We start from the raw sequence: 19,665 nt of genomic DNA on the forward strand, positions 1-19,665 counted from the left end.
ATTGTGTTTGGCATGCTTTCCTTTATAGGCATTGAGTGTAAGAGTTGGGAGGTCATGCTGAGGCTGTACAGGACATTGGTTAGGCCACTTTTGGAGTCTTGCATGTATTTCTGGTCTCCCTCCTATAGGAAGGATGTTGTAAAACTTGAAAGGGTTCAGAAACGATTTACAAGAATGTTACCAGGGTTGGAGGATTTGAACTATAGAGAGAGAGGCTGAATAGGCCTCTGGAGTGTCAGAGGCTGAGAGGTGTCCTTACAGAGGTTTATAAAATCATGAGGGGCATGGATAAGATGAACAGGCAAGGCCTTTTCCCTGGGGTGGAGGGGGAGTCCAAAACTGGATGGCATAAGTTTAAAGTGAGGGGAGAAAGATATAAAAGGAACCTAATGGCCAACTTTTTCTCAGAGTGTGGTGCATGAAATCAGCTGTCAGAGGAAGTGGAGGCTGGTACAACTACAACATTTAAAAAGGCACCTGGGTATACAAATAGGAAGGGTTTAGGCAGAGATGGGCCAAATAGGTGAATTGGCCATGCTAAATTGCTCGTTGTGTTAGGCGAAGGGGTAAATGTAGGGGAATGGGTCTGGATGGGTTGGTCTTCGGAGGGTCAGTGTGGACTTGTTGGGCCGAAGGGCCCGTTTCACACTGTAAGTAATCTAATCTAAATGCTACAAATGGGACTAGACTAATATAGGATATCTGATCAGCACGGATGAGTCGGACGAGAAGGACCTGTTTCCGTGCTGTACATCTTCCTGACTCTATATCCTGAGACTGTGATACCTTGTGCTGGACTCCCACCTCCACCCCCTGACAAGGGAAACATTATCTCTGCGTTCAGTCTGACCAGCCTTGTCAAAATCTTTTAAGTTTCAATGAGATCCCCTCATTTTTCTGAACTCTAATACAGGCCTAGGCAACCAGACCTCACCTTGGACAACAAATCTACCTTGTCAGGAATCAGTTTGTTAAGACTTCACTGTAATCCCTCTATGGCAAGCATTGCTTAGGTAGGCAAACCAAAACTACATACAATACTCCAGTTGTGGTTGCACCAAGGACCTGTACAGCTCCACTAAGACTTCATTGCACTTACTCAAACCGTCTTGCAATGAAGGCAAACATATCATTTGTCTTTTAACTGCTTTCTGCACCCACACTTACTTTGAAGGACCACAGTATAATGACACTTTGGTCCTTTTGTACATCAAGCTCTCCCAAGTTATTACCATTTAACAAATTCTCTGTCATTCTGTATTACCTACCAAAGTGAACTTCATAATTATTCATACCCTTGAATGTGCGGTTCCCAGCCTTGGTCACTCCACAGCAATCACAATCATATTATGCAGGTGTACAATTAATTTTGCACCAATGCGTCTTATTGCAAATGCTCCTTGCATTCAGTCATAGTTAGTCTTTGACATGTTTTACACTTTTTTTTGGCCTGCAGTCCTACATACTGCTAGCCCTTGCTTCCTTTACCTTTTATGTCTGTTTTCTACTTACCAATTTTTATTTCCATCTTTGTTTTCCTTATTCTTATCTCTCCACTCAGGTTCCCATTCTGTTTGTTGTCAATGTTCCTGAGAGAACATTGGCCCCCAGCCCTGCTGGTTCAACTTGTGCAGGGTACATCTCCCTTTAAATTAGTCCAAGTACCTCAAGAAACTAACACTGTTCCTCTAGCCATGCCTTAATTCAGTCTGTTCTCCCATTTCTGAGGCAAAAGTGAGGACTGCAGATGCTGGAAATCAGAGTCTAGATTAGAGTGGTGCTGGAAAAGCACAGGCCAGGCAGCATCCGAAAAGCAGGAAAATCGACGTTTCGGGCAAAAGCCCTTCATCAGGAATGAGGCCTGTGTCTTACAATTGTGTACTCCACAACCACCTGATGATGGTGCGGCGCTCCGAAAGCTAATGCTTCCAATTAAACCTGTTGGACTATAACCTGGTGTTGTGGGATTTTTAACTTTGTACACCCCAGTCCAACACAGGTATCGCCAAATCACAAAGATCTCAGCCTTGCAGATACTCCACAGTGACTCTAGCTGTCATTGTCGATCTGAAATGCAGATTTACAGTAGCTGCAGACGCCTTCTGCACATATCACCCCAGGTACTGATTTTCCACAATAAACAGGAGCAGCATTCTGCCAGACCTTTTTGCTTGCCATAACTGATCTCAAATTATTCTGTGTGTTATTTTCTCTAGTTTAAAAAATATTAAATATATAGTCAGGGCCTTAACATATTTGCTTTGCATTAAACATTAAATCGAAAGACCAATTCTTACTTTAAAGACTGGACAGTAGAAATACTTACTGGGTCTTGCTTGCTAAGATCATCACTTGGCCTGCACTGGCTCCCGCTCTGGATTGTTAAGGTTATGTTTTCTTTATGATGCCACTTGAATATTTTCAAAACTCACCCACCTTATTTAGCTTTCTCTGATCTCCTTAAGTTTCCCAGTGATGTCACACTACTGATTTTATGACGACTCCCAAATCTGAAATCTCCACCATTCTCTTGCCTTGTTTTAAACCTCTCTGATCTAATTCTGGTTCCTATTCTTTTCTTATTATGTTTGCCTCTTGCATATTTTGTTACCTTTACCACCACCTCCTAAACACGTAAAATTTAACAATACAGAAGTCTTTAATCATTTACCAGAGACTCAAACAAATAGCTCCTTTCTGAAGTTCTGAAGAAGGGTAACTGGGCCCAAAACATTAACTCTGCTTCCTCTCCACAGATGCTGCCAAACCTGCTGAGTTTTTCCAGCAATTCATGGTTTTGAGATAATTACTTTCTCTGGAGTGGAGCAAAAACCAATTTCAATCAGTTCATCAAGCTATACATCATACTGCATGGCAGAGTCTTCATCTCACCTGCTCCTTTCAGTGATGCTAACTGCCTATCTCAGGATCCTCACCTTAATTACATCTCGATGATGCTAACTGCCAAACCCAGTCCCTTACCTGTCCTATTTACAGAATATATTACGGGGAACAAAGAAATGGCAGAGGAATTAAATGGATACTTCAGATCTGTGTTCATTGGGGAAGACGCAAGCAATCTCCCTGAGGTAACAGTGGCTGAAGGACCTGAATTTAAGGGAATTTATATTTGCCAGGATTTGGTGTTGGAGACACTGTTAGGTCTGAAGGTTGATAAGTCTCCGGGGCCTGATGGTGTCAATGGTGAGCACCAGTAAACCTGCTGCCTCAGGTCTCTTTCTCTTTTTACACACCCCCAATATGAACAGAGTTTTGCTCCTTGATTCAGAAGCAAAAACAAACTAGTATTCTAGCAATGATTGAATACGGAATTTTAAGAAACAAGTTTTTTGTTTTTGCAGTGATGAAAACACTTTTGGCTGACAAGTTACCTTCGTTCTTCGTAGTGGTAGTATACAAAGAATTAATAATTGTTTACTAGAAATTGATGTAAACTGCAAAGCATATATATTTTAATCTGGCACATTGAATGCATTCTTTTGCAGATGTTTACCTTGTTTTCATTGAACAATATTTAGAACATTACAACACAGGATCAAGCCCTTCAGTCCAGCATGTTTGTGCCAACCATGATGCACTAAATAAATCCAACTCCCTGCACGTAATCTGTATCCCTCTATTCCATGCCTGTTCTTATGAATTGTTGCTAAAGTAAAATGTTGGTACGAGAGCCTGTCTTATCGTTGTCCTTTTTGGAAAAGAACAATAGATTACAACACTCAACTGAAATACTTTACAATTGCACAAATGCGTTTATGTGGAAAAATGTAATTTTTAAGACCAACAATATTAAAATCATAGTCGAAATATGGCATAATTTGGTCATTAACATATTTGAATGTATTTAGAGTCAGAGAGTCATAGAGATGCACAGCATGGAAGCAGACCCTTCGGTCCAACACGTCCATGCCGACCAGATATCCCTCAATCTGGTCCCACCTGCCAGCATCCAGCCCATATCCCTCCAAACCCTTCCTATTCATATACCCATCCAAATGCCTCTTAAATGTTGCAATTGTACCAGCCTCCACCACTCCCTCTGGCAGCTTATTCCATACACGTACCACCCTCTGTCTGAAAAAGTTGCCCCTTAGGACCCTTTTCTATCTTTCCCATCTCACCCTAAACCTATGCCCTCTAGTTTTGGACTCCCCGACCCCAAGGAAAAGACTTTGTCTATTTATCCTATCCATGCCCCTCATATTTTGTAAACCTCTACAAGGTCACCCCTCAGCTTCCGACACTCCAGGGAAAACAGCCCCAGCCTGTTCAGCTTCTCCCTATAGCTCAAATCCTCCAACCCTGGCAACATCCTTGTAAATCTTTTCTGAACCCTTTCAAGTTTCACAACATCTTTCCAATAGGAAGGAGACCAGAATTGCATGCAATATTCCAAAAGTGGCCTAACCAATGGCCCGGACAGCCACAACATGACACCCCAACTCCTGTACTCAATACTCTGACCAATAAAAGAAAGCATACCAAACACCTTCCTCACTATCCTATCTACCTGTGACTCCACTTTCAAGGAGCTATGAACCTGCACTCCAAGGTCTCTTTGTTCAGCAACACTCTCTAGGACCTTACCACTAAGTGTATAAGTCCTGCTAAGATTTGATTTCCCAAAATGCAGCACCTCACATTTATCGGAATTAAATTCCATTTGCTGCTTCTCAGCCCATTGGCCCATCTGATCAAGATCCTGTTGTAATCGGAGGTGACCTTCTTCGCTGTCCACTACACCTCCAATTTTGGTGTCATCTGCAAACTTACAAACTGTACCTCTTATGCTCACATCCAAATCATTTATGTAAATGACAAAATGACAACACCGATCCTTGTGGCACTCCACTGGTCACAGGCCTCCAGTCTGAAAAACAACCCTCCACCACCACCCTCTGTCTTCTACCTTTGAGCCAGTTCTGTATCCAAATGGCTAATTCTCCCTGTACTCCATGAGATCTAACCTTGCTAACCAGTCTCCCATGGGGAACCTTGTCAAACGCCTTACTGAAGTCCATATAGATCACATCAACCACTCTACCCTCATCAATCTTCTTTGTTACTTCTCCAAAAAACTCAATCAAGTTTGAGAGACATGATTTCCCACACACAAAGCCATGTTGACTATCCCTAATCAGTCCTTGCCTTTCCAAATGCATGTACATCCTGTCCCTCAGGATTCCCTCCAAAAACTTGCCCACCACCAACATCAGGCTCAATGGTCTATAGTTCCCTGGCTTGTCCTTAATACCCTTAAAGAGTGGCACCACATTAGTCAACCTCCAGTCTTCCGGCACCTCACCTGTGACTATCGATGATACAAATATCTCAGCAAGAGGCCCAGCAATCACTTCTATAGCTTCCCACAGAGTTCTAGGGTACACCTCATCAAGTCCTGGGAATTTATTCACCTTTATGCGTTTCAAGACATCCAACACTTTCTCCTCTGTAATATGGATATTTTGGAAAGTGTCACCAACTATTTCGCTACTTTCTATATCTTTCATTTCCTTTTCCACAGTAAATACTGATGCAAAATACATGTTTTGTATCTGCCCCATCTCCTGCAGCTCCACACAAAGACCGCCTTGCTGACTCTCTCCCCTAGTCTCTCCCTAGTTACCCTTTTGTCTTTAATGTATTTGTAAAAACCCTTGGGATTCTCCTTAATTCTATTTGCCAAAGCTATCTCATGTCCCCTTTTTACCCTTCTGATGTCCCTCTTAAGTAAACTCCTACTGCCTTTATACTCTTCTAAGGATTCACTCGATCTATCCTGTCTATACCTTACATATGCTTCCTTCTTTTTCTTAACCAAACCCTCAATTTCTTTAGTCATCAGCATTCCCAATACCTATCAGCCTTTCCTTTCACCCTAACAGGGATATACTTTCTCTGGATTCTTGTTATTTCATTTCTGAGTGCTTCCCATTTTCCTGTTGTCCCTTTACCTGCGAACATCTGCCCCCAATCAGTTTTTGAAAGTTCTTGCCTAATACCATCAAAACTAAAGTAACATACTAACAAAAGTAGGGATGCAGCTCACTAATAGTCATCATTGTAAAGACAGAAATAATCAGAGCAAGTGAGAAACTGTACAGTAATGTAGATCATGAAAGAAACAAAAGAACAGTGCTTGAAGGATCAGTTTTATATTAAGGTTGATACAGAAGAGGCTACTGTTTAAAACATTAACTTACATTTGTCTAGTATCTTCAATATATTAAATCATCCCATTGCGCTTTTCAGGAGCAAAATTAGACAAAAATAATGAGTGCAATGAGTCCAAACTTAAAAGGGACAGATTTTATAGAGTGGCTCAAAGGAAAGGTGGGGTTAAGAGGTTTAGGAAGGGGTTTCCAAAGTTTAAGATTAAAAATCAGAACAACAACAGTGAAACTTGAAAGAATGCAGCGTTCTTTGAGGGTTGCAAGACAACAGATCAACTTGAACACAAAGATAATTTTTTTTTAAATTGAGAGCCAGTGTAAGTCAGCTAGCACTAGCAAATGTGTGAAAGCAATTAGAAGAGGTTTGGGTGAGTTCAAAGTAGCCACTCAGGAGCATACTTGATAGGTCAGATCTGAAAGTCACAAAAAGTGAATTAGTGCTTTAGCTACTTGTGAACATCGGGAGCACCAATTACCATTGGCTTCTTTTCATCCTATCAACGGATGTCCAAAAGAGTAGGATAGTTAAGATTTGAGTCAGAATTGCATATTTATTAGAATGTTGCCTATAGAGTCAGAGAGTCATAGAGATGTACAGCACGGAAACATACCCTTCGGCCCAACCTGTCCATACCAACCAGATATCCAAAACTAATCTAGCCCATTTGCCAACACACGGCCCATATTCCTCCAAACCCTTCCTATTCATATACTCATCCAGATGCCTTTTAAATATAGCAATTGTACCAGCCTCCACCGCTTCCTCTGGCAGCTCATTCCATACACCTACTACCCTCTGCATGAAAAAGTTGCCTCTTAGTCCTTTTATATCTTTCTCCTCTCACCCTAAATCTATACCCTCTAGTTCTGGACTCCCCCACCCCAGGGAAAAGACTTTGTCTATTTATCCTATCCATGCCCCTCATGATTTTGTAAATCTCTATGAGGTCACCGCTTAGCCTTCGATGTTGCAGGGAAAATAGCCCCAGCCTATTCAACCTCTCCCTACTGCTCAAATCCTCCAACCCTGGCAACATCCTTATAAATCCTGATGAAGGGTATTCCTGATGAAGGGCTTTTGCCCGAAACGTCGATTTTACTGCTCCTCGGATGCTGCCTGAACTGCTGTGCTCTTCCAGCACCACTAATCCAGAATCTGGTTTCCAGTATCTGCAATCATTGTTTTTATCTAACATAAACCTTTTCTGAAACCTTTCAAGTTTCACAACATCCTTCTCAATATATATATGCACACAGGTGGGAGGATAAGAGTGTGTGGGAGGGACTGGGAAGTTTTGTAATGTCAAATTGCTGTTTAAGATTAAAGAGGCCACAGAATTTTTTCATGACAAAAGGAGGAAGGATTTATGTAATTTTAGAGAGAACTGAGCACAGCAGGTCAGTGTGTGGCTTTTTCATCAGGGCCCTGGGTTTCAATGCAATCCTGACATGGGATAAATAGAATGGAACAGATTTAAGTTGCCTTTGGGCAACTCTCCAACCACTGCTTATTGGAACAAATTTGGAATACTGGCATTGACTAACATTAAATCATCAGTCTCATTCAAAAGAGAAATGATATGGATGACAGGTATGATCACTGGAGAAAAAGAAAAATCACACACACTTGTAAAAGTTGAGTAGTGTAACTTTGGACTGCATCTGCTTACTGCTACATTAGACCTGGAAATACTTACTCCTTCCAATGTCCCTGGTGAGAAATGATAAAAGCTCATTTTCTAGACATCTCACAGCACCTTACAGCTAACAAAGTACAGTATTTCTGCAGTGTATGGCTGGTAGCTGGGTGGCCAATTTGGTCATGGTGAGACGACCAAACTACAAACATGATAAAAAGCCATTTTTCTTTGTGGTAACACAGGCAAAATACTTCAGATGCTAGAAATCTGATATAAAAACAAAGTGCTGGAGAAATTCAGCAGGACTAGAAGCATCTGTGAAATGAGAAACATTTCATATTTTTTGTCCAATACGACTCTTCTTTAGAATTGTTCCTGCAATTTGATTTTTAACATCTTGGATTCTTAAAGACTTACAAGTCTACAGCATAGAAACAGACCCTTCGACCCAATTTGCCCATGCTACGCAGTTTTCACAATATAAAACTTATCCCATTGGCCTGCATTTGGTCCATTTCCCTCCATACCTATCCAACTTATGTACCTGTCTACATAGTTCTTAAATGATTAATTTGTATTCGCTTTCACCACTAATTCTGCAGCCCATTCCAGACACTTACCACCCTCTGCAAAATAAAAAATTGCCCCTCTGGACTCACATTAAACAAGAGAACAATAGTTGTGCTAAGAATTTATCTTAATCTAAGATCAATCTAACCTACACACCCTTCAATTTACTGCCGCCCATGTGCTTGTCCAGCAGTTGCTTAAATGTCCCTAATGTCTATAATTCTATGCCCTCTAGTTTTAGACTCTCCTACCATGGGGAAAAGCTGTCAGCTATCTACCTTACCCATGCATCTCATGATTTTATACACCCCCACAAATGTCATCCCTCAGTCTCCTAAGCTCCAGTAAAAGAAAAGTCCCAGCATATCCAACATAATCGTATAACTCAAACCAAGCCACAGTAGCATCCTAGTACATCTTTTCTGCACTCTTTCTAGTTCAATACTTTCCTTTCTACAGTAGGACAACAAGAACTGCACGCAGTACTCCAATTGTGGCTTCACCAACGTCTTGTACAGCTGCAACAAGATATCTCAACTCCTATAGTCAATACTCTGACCAATGAAAGTTACATGTTGAAAGCCTTCTTCACTGCCCTATTTATCTGTGACTCCATTTTCAAGATGCTGTGAACTTTCACCCCTAGATCTCTTTGTTCTACAACACTCCCTAGTGCTATACCACTGACTAGTCCTGCTCTGTTTTGCCTTATCAAAATGGAATATCTTGCATTTATCTAAATTAAACTCCATCTGCCATTCCTCAGCCCACTGGCACAGTTGATCAAGATCTCGCTGCATTCCCAGATAACCCTCTTCATTATCCAGTATACTCATCATTCTGCTGTAGTGCTTGTTTCATTAATGCAAATTCAGTAATGTGATTGACAAATTGGGAACACAGTTTCAAAAGTGCTAACTTTTTAAACATGTTTGGCTGTAATGCGATTACATCACCAACTCTAAGCACTGTTTCTAAAGCACGAGTTTTCTACAATGCAGGGTTGGACAAGAGGATTTAACCTTATTCAACAATCTACCATGCAGTACCTTGTGAAAAGCTTTGCTAAAGTCTATGTAGACAATGTCTACTGCACTGCCCTCACTGACTTTCTTGGTCATCTCTTCAAAAAAGACTCAAACAAATTTATAAGATATGACTTCCCCCACACAAAGCCATGCTAACTATCCCAAATGAGTCCGTGCCTCTCCAAATGCCTATAGATCCTATCTCTCAGAATCTCCTTAAACAGCTTACCCACGACAGACGTTAGGCTCACCGATCTGTAATTCCCAGACATTTCCCTGCAGCCTTAAATAGCGGCACAACATTGGCCACTCTCTAATCTTCCAGCATTTCACCTGTGACTGTCGATATTAGTTTAGGGAGAAAGTCAATTCTTTTCAAATACTGCTAGAGCATTTTTTCACCCAACAGATTGGAATGCACGGTTTCTGTTCAAATTCATTGAAAGATGGCATTAGCAATAATAAAACATACTCTCAAGATTTGCATTATTGTGCCAGCAAAATTATATGCTTAAGACTCAGAATGACGCTTAAACCAACAAAATCGGATTCAAACATGAAAGAAACCAGGTGAGCTTAGCTGTTATTTCTTATATTTTGATGCCCAGTATTTAATGTACAAAAGAAATCTTTAAAACTGAGTACCAAGGAAAGTTATATAATCACAAAGAACTTGATAATCAAGTGGTACGAAGTATGACTTATTTCAACATGCAAGTCTTCTTTTTAACCAGAATGTTATGGACCAGGCCAGGCCCTTTAAAACATTTCAACAAGGTTGCCCTGTCCCTAACTTTGCTAGTTGTTTTAAGCAGGTGTAAAGTGGATATTCCAGGAGAGAATCAGCTGGTCAAACCATATAGTTTTAAACAAAACAGAATTTATTTACAAAATTATTGAATGAAACACAAACAATAGAAAACAGAATATCGAATAACTTAATCACTCCGAAAATCCAACTTAATGATGCTGTTCCAAATACTTGTAACAATCCCCATAAACATCCCTTGGCACAAAACATAAAATCAAACACAGGTTCTTAGATGATTCAAGCCAGCTTCTTTGGTCCAGCAGCTTTTTTCCACGCTACTGTTTAAAACCAAACCAAACCAGAGAAAAGCGGAGTTGGGTGAACTGGCCAGTCCCCTTTCATTGTACTACTTTTTTTTTAACTTGAAAGGCTTCTGCCTGAGTCAGTAACTGTTAGCAATTAACAATTTGGCCCTAAAACCTTTCAACCCCAGACTTTTCACAGACCGTCATTCATGACCTCTCTGAAAACAAAAAGCCAAGGACAACATAACCTTGTTAAAGAAGCAGCTATGTCACAAGATTAATAAAATTCCTGTACCTTATAGCGTGATTTGCAGCTGCAATTGTAATTTTATTTTTCTCCAATTAAGGATTTTGTTAGATCTTCCTAATCTGTCAAGAGTCAATAAGTCATTGCATTTCAAGCAGCTGGAATTTGAATCTGTCTGTCTGATTTTAGTTTCCCACATGAAAAACTTATTTTGCAAAAAATATGCTGATCAAACCTCAAAACATTGCAAATGAAATGCAACATTCAATGTTCTGAAGCTTAAACACTAACATTTGTATGAAACAGATTTAGGAACTGAATTTTATTCTGCCTATTAGGTTACAGAAGGTGCTTGGAGAAGGCAGACTGAAGGAGGTTGTTACACAACTCTGTTAATATCTTTGTCACACATATTACTTCTGCCCAACCATTCACTTGGTTCCTGCACTGCTATTTCCAAGCAATATAAATGATGCAAAAATAGAAACGAGTTACCTTACTGATGCCACAGAACTATGTCGCAAATCTAAAAGGGGTGGTTGGGCTTCATGCAATTCTTCTTCTTAAAAAGATGCTAGCTCATTCCAGTAATTATGGAGGGTACCTCTTTAGCTGAAATTGAAAACCTCTCCTGAAGGCAGACCACTGTCCTCTTTCTAGCTTTCGAAGCGACAGACTACAGCCAAGCTATTACTAGCTTTCAATTTGATGAAATTTCTGTACAGTGTCAAAAGTTTTGATGTTCAGTACAGGATAATATGCAAAATTTAGTTAAGGTTGTGTTTCTGAAGATGTTTTAGGCTCTGAATATAATACAATAATCTTATTAGATAAATCTGCCACATTAGAACTGAATTTGAATTTACTGTTCATCTACAACTCCAAGTGAAACAGTACAACTATTCAAACATTGTTTTCATTCACATTCATAAAGTGAAATGTCTAAATGTGACACGGTTGCCTTGAGTAGTGAGTAATATACAAAGACAGTGGGATGTTACTAACGTATCAAGGCATCCAATCCAGAAGTTATACACTTCCACTATTTATTCAATGCAAGATGTGAGAATCTCCCAACTCCATTTCTTATTTACTTCCAAAATAAGTTACAAGTTGGACATTTTCTAATCAAAACAAATTCTAGTCAAACTGGACACCTAGTATCACTGTCGGAAGTTATATTTTCTGTCTTCCTTGAGATTAATATATGATCTCTCTCAGGGCCAATTTTACTGTATATTTATTTATGAGAAAGTGATTCACCTCAGACTAACCCTAATCAAAATGGATGACATGTTCGGAAGAAATTTAGGTTAAGAAATTGTGAAGCACCTTGTAGGGAATGAAATAGCCTTAATATTGTCAGCGCATGGTAAAGGAAACAGAAACCAGCTATCTTGAAGGTAAGTCTGGCCAGGTCAAGGAAAAGATACTGAGTGTTCAGAACAGAGTGAGTGTATTCCATTAAATACCATAAGACCATAAGACCATAAGACATAGGAGTGGAAGTAAGGCCATTCGGCCCATCGAGTCCACTCCGCCATTCAATCATGGCTGATGCGCATTTCAGCTCCACTTACCAGCGTTCTCCCCGTAGCCCTTAATTCCTCGAGACAACAAGAATCTATCAATCTCGGCCTTGAAGACATTTAGCGTCTTACAAAGGATAAAGGAACGAAATAACCTCATGTCTGAAACTGAGGGATCAATACTATGGAAAGTCTAAGGGGAATATTACAAATGCAGTAATTAGTTTTTAAAAAAATAATTTAAACAGAAATGAGGAAAGGAAAGAGTGGGCATGAAAAAATAACATCAAGTAAAATAAAAAAAATCCCGATTTCTTTGATAATTTCAGAGAGGAAATAACTAAAGAATGAATAGGGTTTATAAGGTATCATAAGGGCTACCTCAGTGTGGAGAATTGGGTACGATTCTTAATGTTCTTATTGGTTCTTGTATCTGGGGACAATATAGACATAGGGATCAAGGAGGAATTTAAAATGTTATTAGCTTATTGAAGGAGGAAGAATTAAGTGGCTTAAACATTTGAAACTTGTTAAGTCCCCTAGCCCTGTCAGAATGCATCCTGAGCTGCTAAAGGAAGCATGAGGAGAAATAATTAACACTCTAATTACCAACTTTACACAATGAGCATGGTGCCAGAGGACCAGAGAATAGCTAACATTGTACCATTGATTTAAAAAGGTAGAAAGGGATCAGCTGAGTTATTACGCTCCTGGTGGTAGGAAACTTATTGGGAAGAATTCTGAGAGATACCCTTTCATGTCGATAGACACAGATTAATCAAAGACAATCAGAAGCATTCATCACAAAAATGTTGCGAATTACTAACAATAGAATTTTTGAGAGGCAACAAGGTAAGTTGATGTCACATACATGGATTCCAGCAAGGCTTTTAATCAAGGTCCCACGAGACATTGATCTCAAAAGTAAAATTCCATGGGATTCAAGACAAAGTGGCAAGTTGGGTCTAAAATTGGCTGGGATGGGTATTTCTGTGACTGGAAAATAGTTTCTAGTGGAGTACTACATGGCTTTGATATATACACCTTGATAAATTACAAAGGTTTGGACTTGAAGGTGTGGGGAACAATGAAAAAGGTTGTAGATAGCAAAATAAAATTGGCAGGGTGGCTTGTTCTGAAGAAAACTGTCGACTACATGAATAGATCAATGGACTGGTGAGATGGCCAAATGGAACACATGGAATTTAATCCAGAGAAGTGAGAGGTAATGCTCTTTGGGAAGGCTAACAACGCAAGTGAATACATGCTAAATGTTAGAATACACGGTAGCCCAGTGGTTAGCACTGCTGTATCACAGTGCTAGGGGCCAGGATTCAATTCCAGTCTCGGGCAATGGTCTGCATGGAGTTTGCACATTCCCCCCTTGTCTGCGTGGGTTTCTTCGGGGCTACCGTCAGTCCAAAGATGTGTAGGTTAGGTGAATTGGCCATACAAATTGCCCATAGCATTCCAGGATGTGTAGATTAGGTGCATTAGTCAGGGGAAATGTAGGTTCATAGGGTAGGGGAATGGGCTGGGTGGGATACTCTTCAGAGTGTTGGTGTGGTCTTGTTGGGCCCAATGGCCTGTTTCTATATTGTAGGGATTCTGCAGATCACTAAAGGTTGCCACAAAGGATAAGGTGGTCAAGAAGGCATATGGGATAACTTATTAACTGAGGCACAGCATATAAGAGCTGGGATATCATGCAGAATATGTATAAACCATTAATTAGACCAGAGCAGAAGTATGTGTAGTTCTGGTCACTGCACTTTACAAAAGATGTCATTGCACTAGATACAGCACAGAGAAAATGTCCAAGAATGTTGTCTAGACAGGAGAATTTTAGTTATGAGGAAAGATTAGTTAAACCAAGATTGATTTTCTTTGGAATAACTGAGGCTGAAAGTTGACTTCTTTGAAGAACATAAATTAAGATGTCTGGATAGAATGAATAGACTTGCCCAATTCTCCTTGGTTTAGAGGTTTATTGCTAAGGATTTAAGCTAAGAGGTTGGAAGCTATAGAAGGGTTTTGATGAAAACTTTGTCACCCAGAGCGTGGAGGAGATCTGGATGCCATTCACTGAAAGGGTTTTAAAAACTGTAATAAGATTTAAAAAGGACCTGGATGTGCACTTGAAATAGAATAAGCTACAAGGTTATGCATCAACAGCCTGGAAGGTGAGATTAAGTTGGATAGCTACTTAGCCACAATACACAGAGTCATAGAGATGTACAGCATGGAAACAGACCCTTCGGTCTAACCCGTCCATGCCGACCAGATATCCCAACCCAATCTAGTCCCACCTGCCAGCACCCAGCCCATATCCCTCCAAATCCTTCCTATTCATATATCCATCCAAATGCCTTTTAAATGTTGTAATTGTACCAGCCTCCACCACTTCCTCATCATCTGGAAGGATAAGGGCAGCAGATATATGGGAACACCTTCACCCACAAGTTCCCCTCCAAGTCAGATACTACCCTGGCTCGGGAATATATCATCGTTCCTTCACTGTCATTGGGTTAAAATACTGGAATTCCCTGCCTAACAGCTTTGTGGGTGACCCTGAACCAAGAGGACCACAGCGGTTCAAGTAGGCAGCTCATCACCACCTTCTCAGGGGTAACCAGGGCTATGCAATAAATGCTGGCCAGCCAGTGACACCCACATTTCTTGAATGAATAAATAATGAATTAAATGTCCACCTGTGCTGCAAAGGTCTATAACTCTCAGCCAAAAAAAAAAGTGTTGGTCTGCCATAGAATGGACAAGTACCCTTCACATGTGCAACATTGTTTAATCATGTTTCACTTTTGTACTGTGCACCATCAGACAAGCATTGGGAAGAATCCTAATATGAAGCTTTCATCAAGATGCTACAACTTTGCGTCAGAATCTATTCAGCCATAAAATAGCGAGGAACTAGAGACAGTGTAATATGGAGTTCAGGAAAATGAAACACGTAGAGCAAATTCCCAACATAATTCAAGTGGTAGCACTTCAAAAAATATATCAATCAGGAAGCCACTTTTATTAAGCCTTGTAATGTTATTCCTTTACACTCAGAATATCCAAATCACTTCATAATCAACTAATTGTTCAAACAAAGTTCTAAACCATGTTGGCAAACGCAGCAGCCAGTTTGTACGCAGCACAATTCCACAAAAGCAAACAATGTAGATGATCGTTTAATCTGTTTTTGGTGGGGCTTGAGGAAAGTTTGTTGACCAGAATACACAATTCTCCCTGAATTAAAGCTCAAAATCTTTTACATTCCAATGGAACCACCTTGTGATTCACCCAAAAGGTGGAGTTTTTGACAAGGCAGCAGTTCCACTGTGGGGGTTAGTTAGCTGGATGTTGGCTTGCACTGCACAGTAATGGCAACAGCTTGGGTTCAATTCTCACACTAGCAGAGGTTACCATGAAGGGCTCTTCTCAACCTTTCGCTTCACTTGAGGTGTGGTGACTCTCAGGTCAAACCATCACCAATCTCTCTCTAATGAGTAGCCTATGGTCTGTTGCACTCCCACTGTACATTTCGCAAAGATGCATCAGATGGAGTAGGATTGCAACCTTCAACTCTCAAGAGAAGAATGCTAGGTATTTGTTCAGCTACTTGTTTGTAGTTGAAAAGGAATTAGGAAATACTAATTTAAAATAAAATTGAACCAGACCACTTTCTATTATCTTGGTAGTTGCACAATGCAACCATAATGAAGTTCTTAATTCTGGCAGTTAATCTCAAAGTAATCCAAAACAAGCCAACACAAGGTGAGAAAATTTTGGAAAACATTAAGATTGGTAAGTCCCCAGGGCCAGACCAGATTTATCCTAGGCTGCTCCAGGAAGCGAGAAAAGAGGTTGCTAAGCCCCTAGCGAGGATATTTGCCTCCTCACTCTCCAGGGGAGTCGTACCGGAGGATTGGAAGGAGGTGAATGTTGTTCCTCTTTTCAAGAAAGGTAATAGAGAAATCCCTGGCAATTACAGACCAGTCAGTCTTATGTCTGTGGTCAGCAAAGTTTTGGAAAGAATTCTGAGGGATAGGATTTATGACTATTTGACAAAGTATGATTAAAAGCAGTCAGCATTGCTTTGAGAGGGGCAGGTCATGCCTCACAAATCTTGAGTTCTTTGAGAAGGTGATGAGGCAGGTTGACGAAGGTCAAGCAGTGGATGTGGTATATATGGATTTCAGCAAGGCATTTGATAAGGTTGCCCATGAAAGGCTCATTCATAAAGTCAGGAAGTATGGGATACAGGGAGATTTGGCTATCTGGATTCAGAATTGGCTGGCTGACAGAAGGCAGAGAGTGGTTGTAGATGGAAAGTATTCTGCCTGGAGGTCAGTGTGGAGTGGGATCCCACAGGGCTCTGTTCTTGGGCCTCTGCTCTTTGTAGTTTTTATAAATGACTTGGATGAGGAGGTTGAGGGGTGGATTAGTAAATTTACAGACGACACAAAAGGTTGGTGTTGTCGATAGTATAGAGGGCTAATACAGGCTGCAGCATGACATAGACAGGATGCAGAGCTGGGCTGAGAAATGGCAGATGGAGTTCAACCTGGATAAATGCGAAGTGATGCATTTTGGAAGGTCAAACTCAAATTCTGAACATAAGCTTAAAAGACAGGATTCTTGGCAGTGTGGAGAAACAGAGGGATTTGGGTGTGCAAGTACATAGATCCCTCAAAGTTGCCACCTTAGTGGATAGGGTTGGTAAGAAAGTATATGGTGTTTTGGCTTTCATTAACAGGGAGATAGAGTTTAAGAGCCACGAGGTTTCACTGCAGCTCTACAAGTCCCTGGTGAGACCACACTTGGAATATCGTGTCCAGTTCTGGTCGCCCTACTATAGGAAAGATACAGAGGCTTTGGAGAGGTTTACCAGAATGCTGCCTGGACTGGAGAACTTGCCTTAAGAAAGGTTGAATAAGCTCAGACTTTTCTCTCTGATCGAGGTATACAAAATAATGAGTGGCATAGAAAGAGTCAATAGCCAGAGACTTTTCCCCAGGGCAGGGTTGACTAGTACGAGGAGTCATAGTTTGAAGATATTAGGAGATGGAAATGTGTTGCTGGAAAAGCGCAGCAGGTCAGGCAGCATCTAGGGAACAGGAGAATCGACGTTTCGGGCATTAGCCCTTCTTCCTGAAGAAGGGCTAATGCCCAAAACGTCCATTCTCCTGTTCCCTAGATGCTGCCTGACCTGCTGCGCTTTTCCAGCAACACATTTCCATCTCTGATCTCCAGCATCTGCAGACCTCACTTTCTCCTTGAAGATATTAGGAGGAAGGTATAAAGGAGACGTCAGAGGTAGGTTCTTTACGCAGAGAGTTGTGAATGCATGGAATGTGTTGCCAGCTGTGGTGGTGGAAGCAGAGTCATTGGGGACATTTAAGCGACTGCTGGACATGCACATGGATAGCAGTGAGTTGAGGGGTGTGTAGGTTAAGTTACTATATTTTACGTTAGGGTTAAACCTCGGCACAACATTGTGGGCCAAAGGGCCTGTTCTGTGTTGTACTTTTCTATGTTCTAAAATTCCAGTGGTAAGCATCTTTGGGTACCATAGGTCCAAAGTCACTTATTTCCTTCCTTGCAGATTACTATATACCAATAAGTGTTTGAAATGACACATATATTGTACCATTTTCTGAAAGCTTAATTAAATTGAACAAATCAATAGTAGCTGTTGGAATTTAGATCTCCTTAAACCCACTGGGCAAGCAACAGTGTGATAAGTATTCAGAGATGCAGTCTCTTCAGTGGCACACTGCAGTCAGTAGAGATCGGACCCTCCAGTTCTGACCCTGCTCCACTGACCTTGTCCTGAGTGCCGTCCACGCCGCCTCAATGTCCGAGTAAAGGTTTCTCTCGGACGGTTTCCCATTGCTGGCCCCGTAGCCCGAGTAGTCATAGGAGAAGATGTTGCACCTAATGCGGTTGCCGAGGCCGATGTAGAAGCTGCACATCTGGCCCAAGTCCACTGCGTTGCCATGGGAGAAGAGCAGTGTATAGCGGCTATCGGGCACGCAGCGGGCGAACATGCAGGCCAGGCGGTTGCCGCGCCCGCTGCGCACGAAGAACACCTCGAGCAGCTCCAGCTCCCGCTCCGAGAACTGCCAGTCGGCCCGCTCCGACAGGTGTAGGCTGCACAGGCTGCTCGACTCTTCCGTCAGCACCGTGTAGGTGGGCTCGGGCGGCAGGAAGGCCAACTTGGCCGCGATCCGGCTTGGGCAAGGGGGGCAGCAGAAGAGCCAACACAGCTCACCGAGCGAGAAGCCATTCATCCTGGGGGAAGGGGTGGGGTTGGGAGAGGGAGAGGAGGAGGAGGAGGAGGACGAGGAATGCTCCTCGTCTCCCTGCTCCCCGGCCACAGTCGGCATGGGAGACGGTTGCCAGGAAACAGGCGCGAGCGAGATGGGCGGGACCTACGAGGGGGATGTAGAGCCCGGGAAGAAGCCGGAGATGTGGAGGGCGTGACAATACGGGGGTGGGCGGGGTCTAAGCGGCGGTGTCGCTCGGTGGGCGGGGCGTGGTCCAGTCGGCGGTTTGCTGAATGGGTGTGAAACAGGAGCAGAGTGGCGAGATAGGGAGGGGGCGGAGCCGGGGTGAAGTGGGCGGGGCTTTAGCGTGAGACGTTTTGCCGGGTCCAAGAGGAGGAGGCGGTTCTCGAATGGTGAGAGGGCGGTTGAGAGTAGGCGGGGTTTAGCTGGAGGGGCGGGGCGGTTCAATGCGCAGGATGGGCCGACCTCGCTGTGGGCGGTGACTAGGAGGAGGGTCGGGGTGTATGGAACAGGCGGGTCGAGTGTTGGGCGTGGTTAGGGCGGGTACGGATGCAGCTCCTGAGCATCGGTCAATGGTTGGGTCGCCCCATGTTGGTAGCCGTGGCGAGAGCTTCTTGTCGGGTATCGTCTGTCCGGTAACGACGGGTGTGTGGCTGAAATTAACATCGAGAGGCGTTGAGGCACTGCTGAAGCGGAGCCTTCCACATAACGGCGGCCATCAACGAAGCTTCTCCTGCCAAGTAGGCCGGCCAGCCAGCCAGCACTTCCGGGTCACTCGGGGGTCAGCGTCACCCCAGCACTAACAAAGGGACATGTGGATGTGAGTCTATCATCCAAAAAAGGACAATTATTACATTTATACAGCAACTTTCACGATCTCTGGATGTCCCAAAGTATTTTAAATATTCATAATGTAAAACAGCAGGAAATGTTGAAAATGCTCAGTAGGCTTGTGGAGAGAGAAGCAGATCCAATGACCTATCATCAGAACTTGGAGTTCTTACAACGTAGAAAGAGGTCATTTTGTTCCATTATGTCTGAACCAGTGCTCAAGCAGCTATCTACTCTCTACCCATTTACTAGAACTTGGCCCATGGCCTTATTT

At 42.2% G+C, this 19,665-nt stretch overlaps 1 protein-coding gene across 1 annotated transcript in view; it reads right to left on the reverse strand.

Annotated features, from left to right (window-relative positions):
• Positions 1-19,106, reverse strand: part of abhd17c (abhydrolase domain containing 17C, depalmitoylase) — a 76,792-nt gene extending 57,686 nt beyond the window's left edge. Inside the window, exon 1 of the mRNA XM_043677618.2 lies at positions 18,097-19,106. Coding sequence (XP_043533553.1) covers positions 18,097-18,659 — 563 coding nt within the window. The 5' untranslated portion in view covers positions 18,660-19,106. The remainder of the gene's footprint in view (positions 1-18,096) is intronic.
• Positions 19,107-19,665: the final 559 nt, after the last annotated feature.

This window comes from Chiloscyllium plagiosum, unplaced genomic scaffold (genome assembly GCF_037043375.1).
Source record: "Chiloscyllium plagiosum isolate Xiang-an unplaced genomic scaffold, Cpla_swu_hap1 HiC_scaffold_39, whole genome shotgun sequence".
NCBI lineage: Eukaryota > Metazoa > Chordata > Chondrichthyes > Orectolobiformes > Hemiscylliidae > Chiloscyllium > Chiloscyllium plagiosum.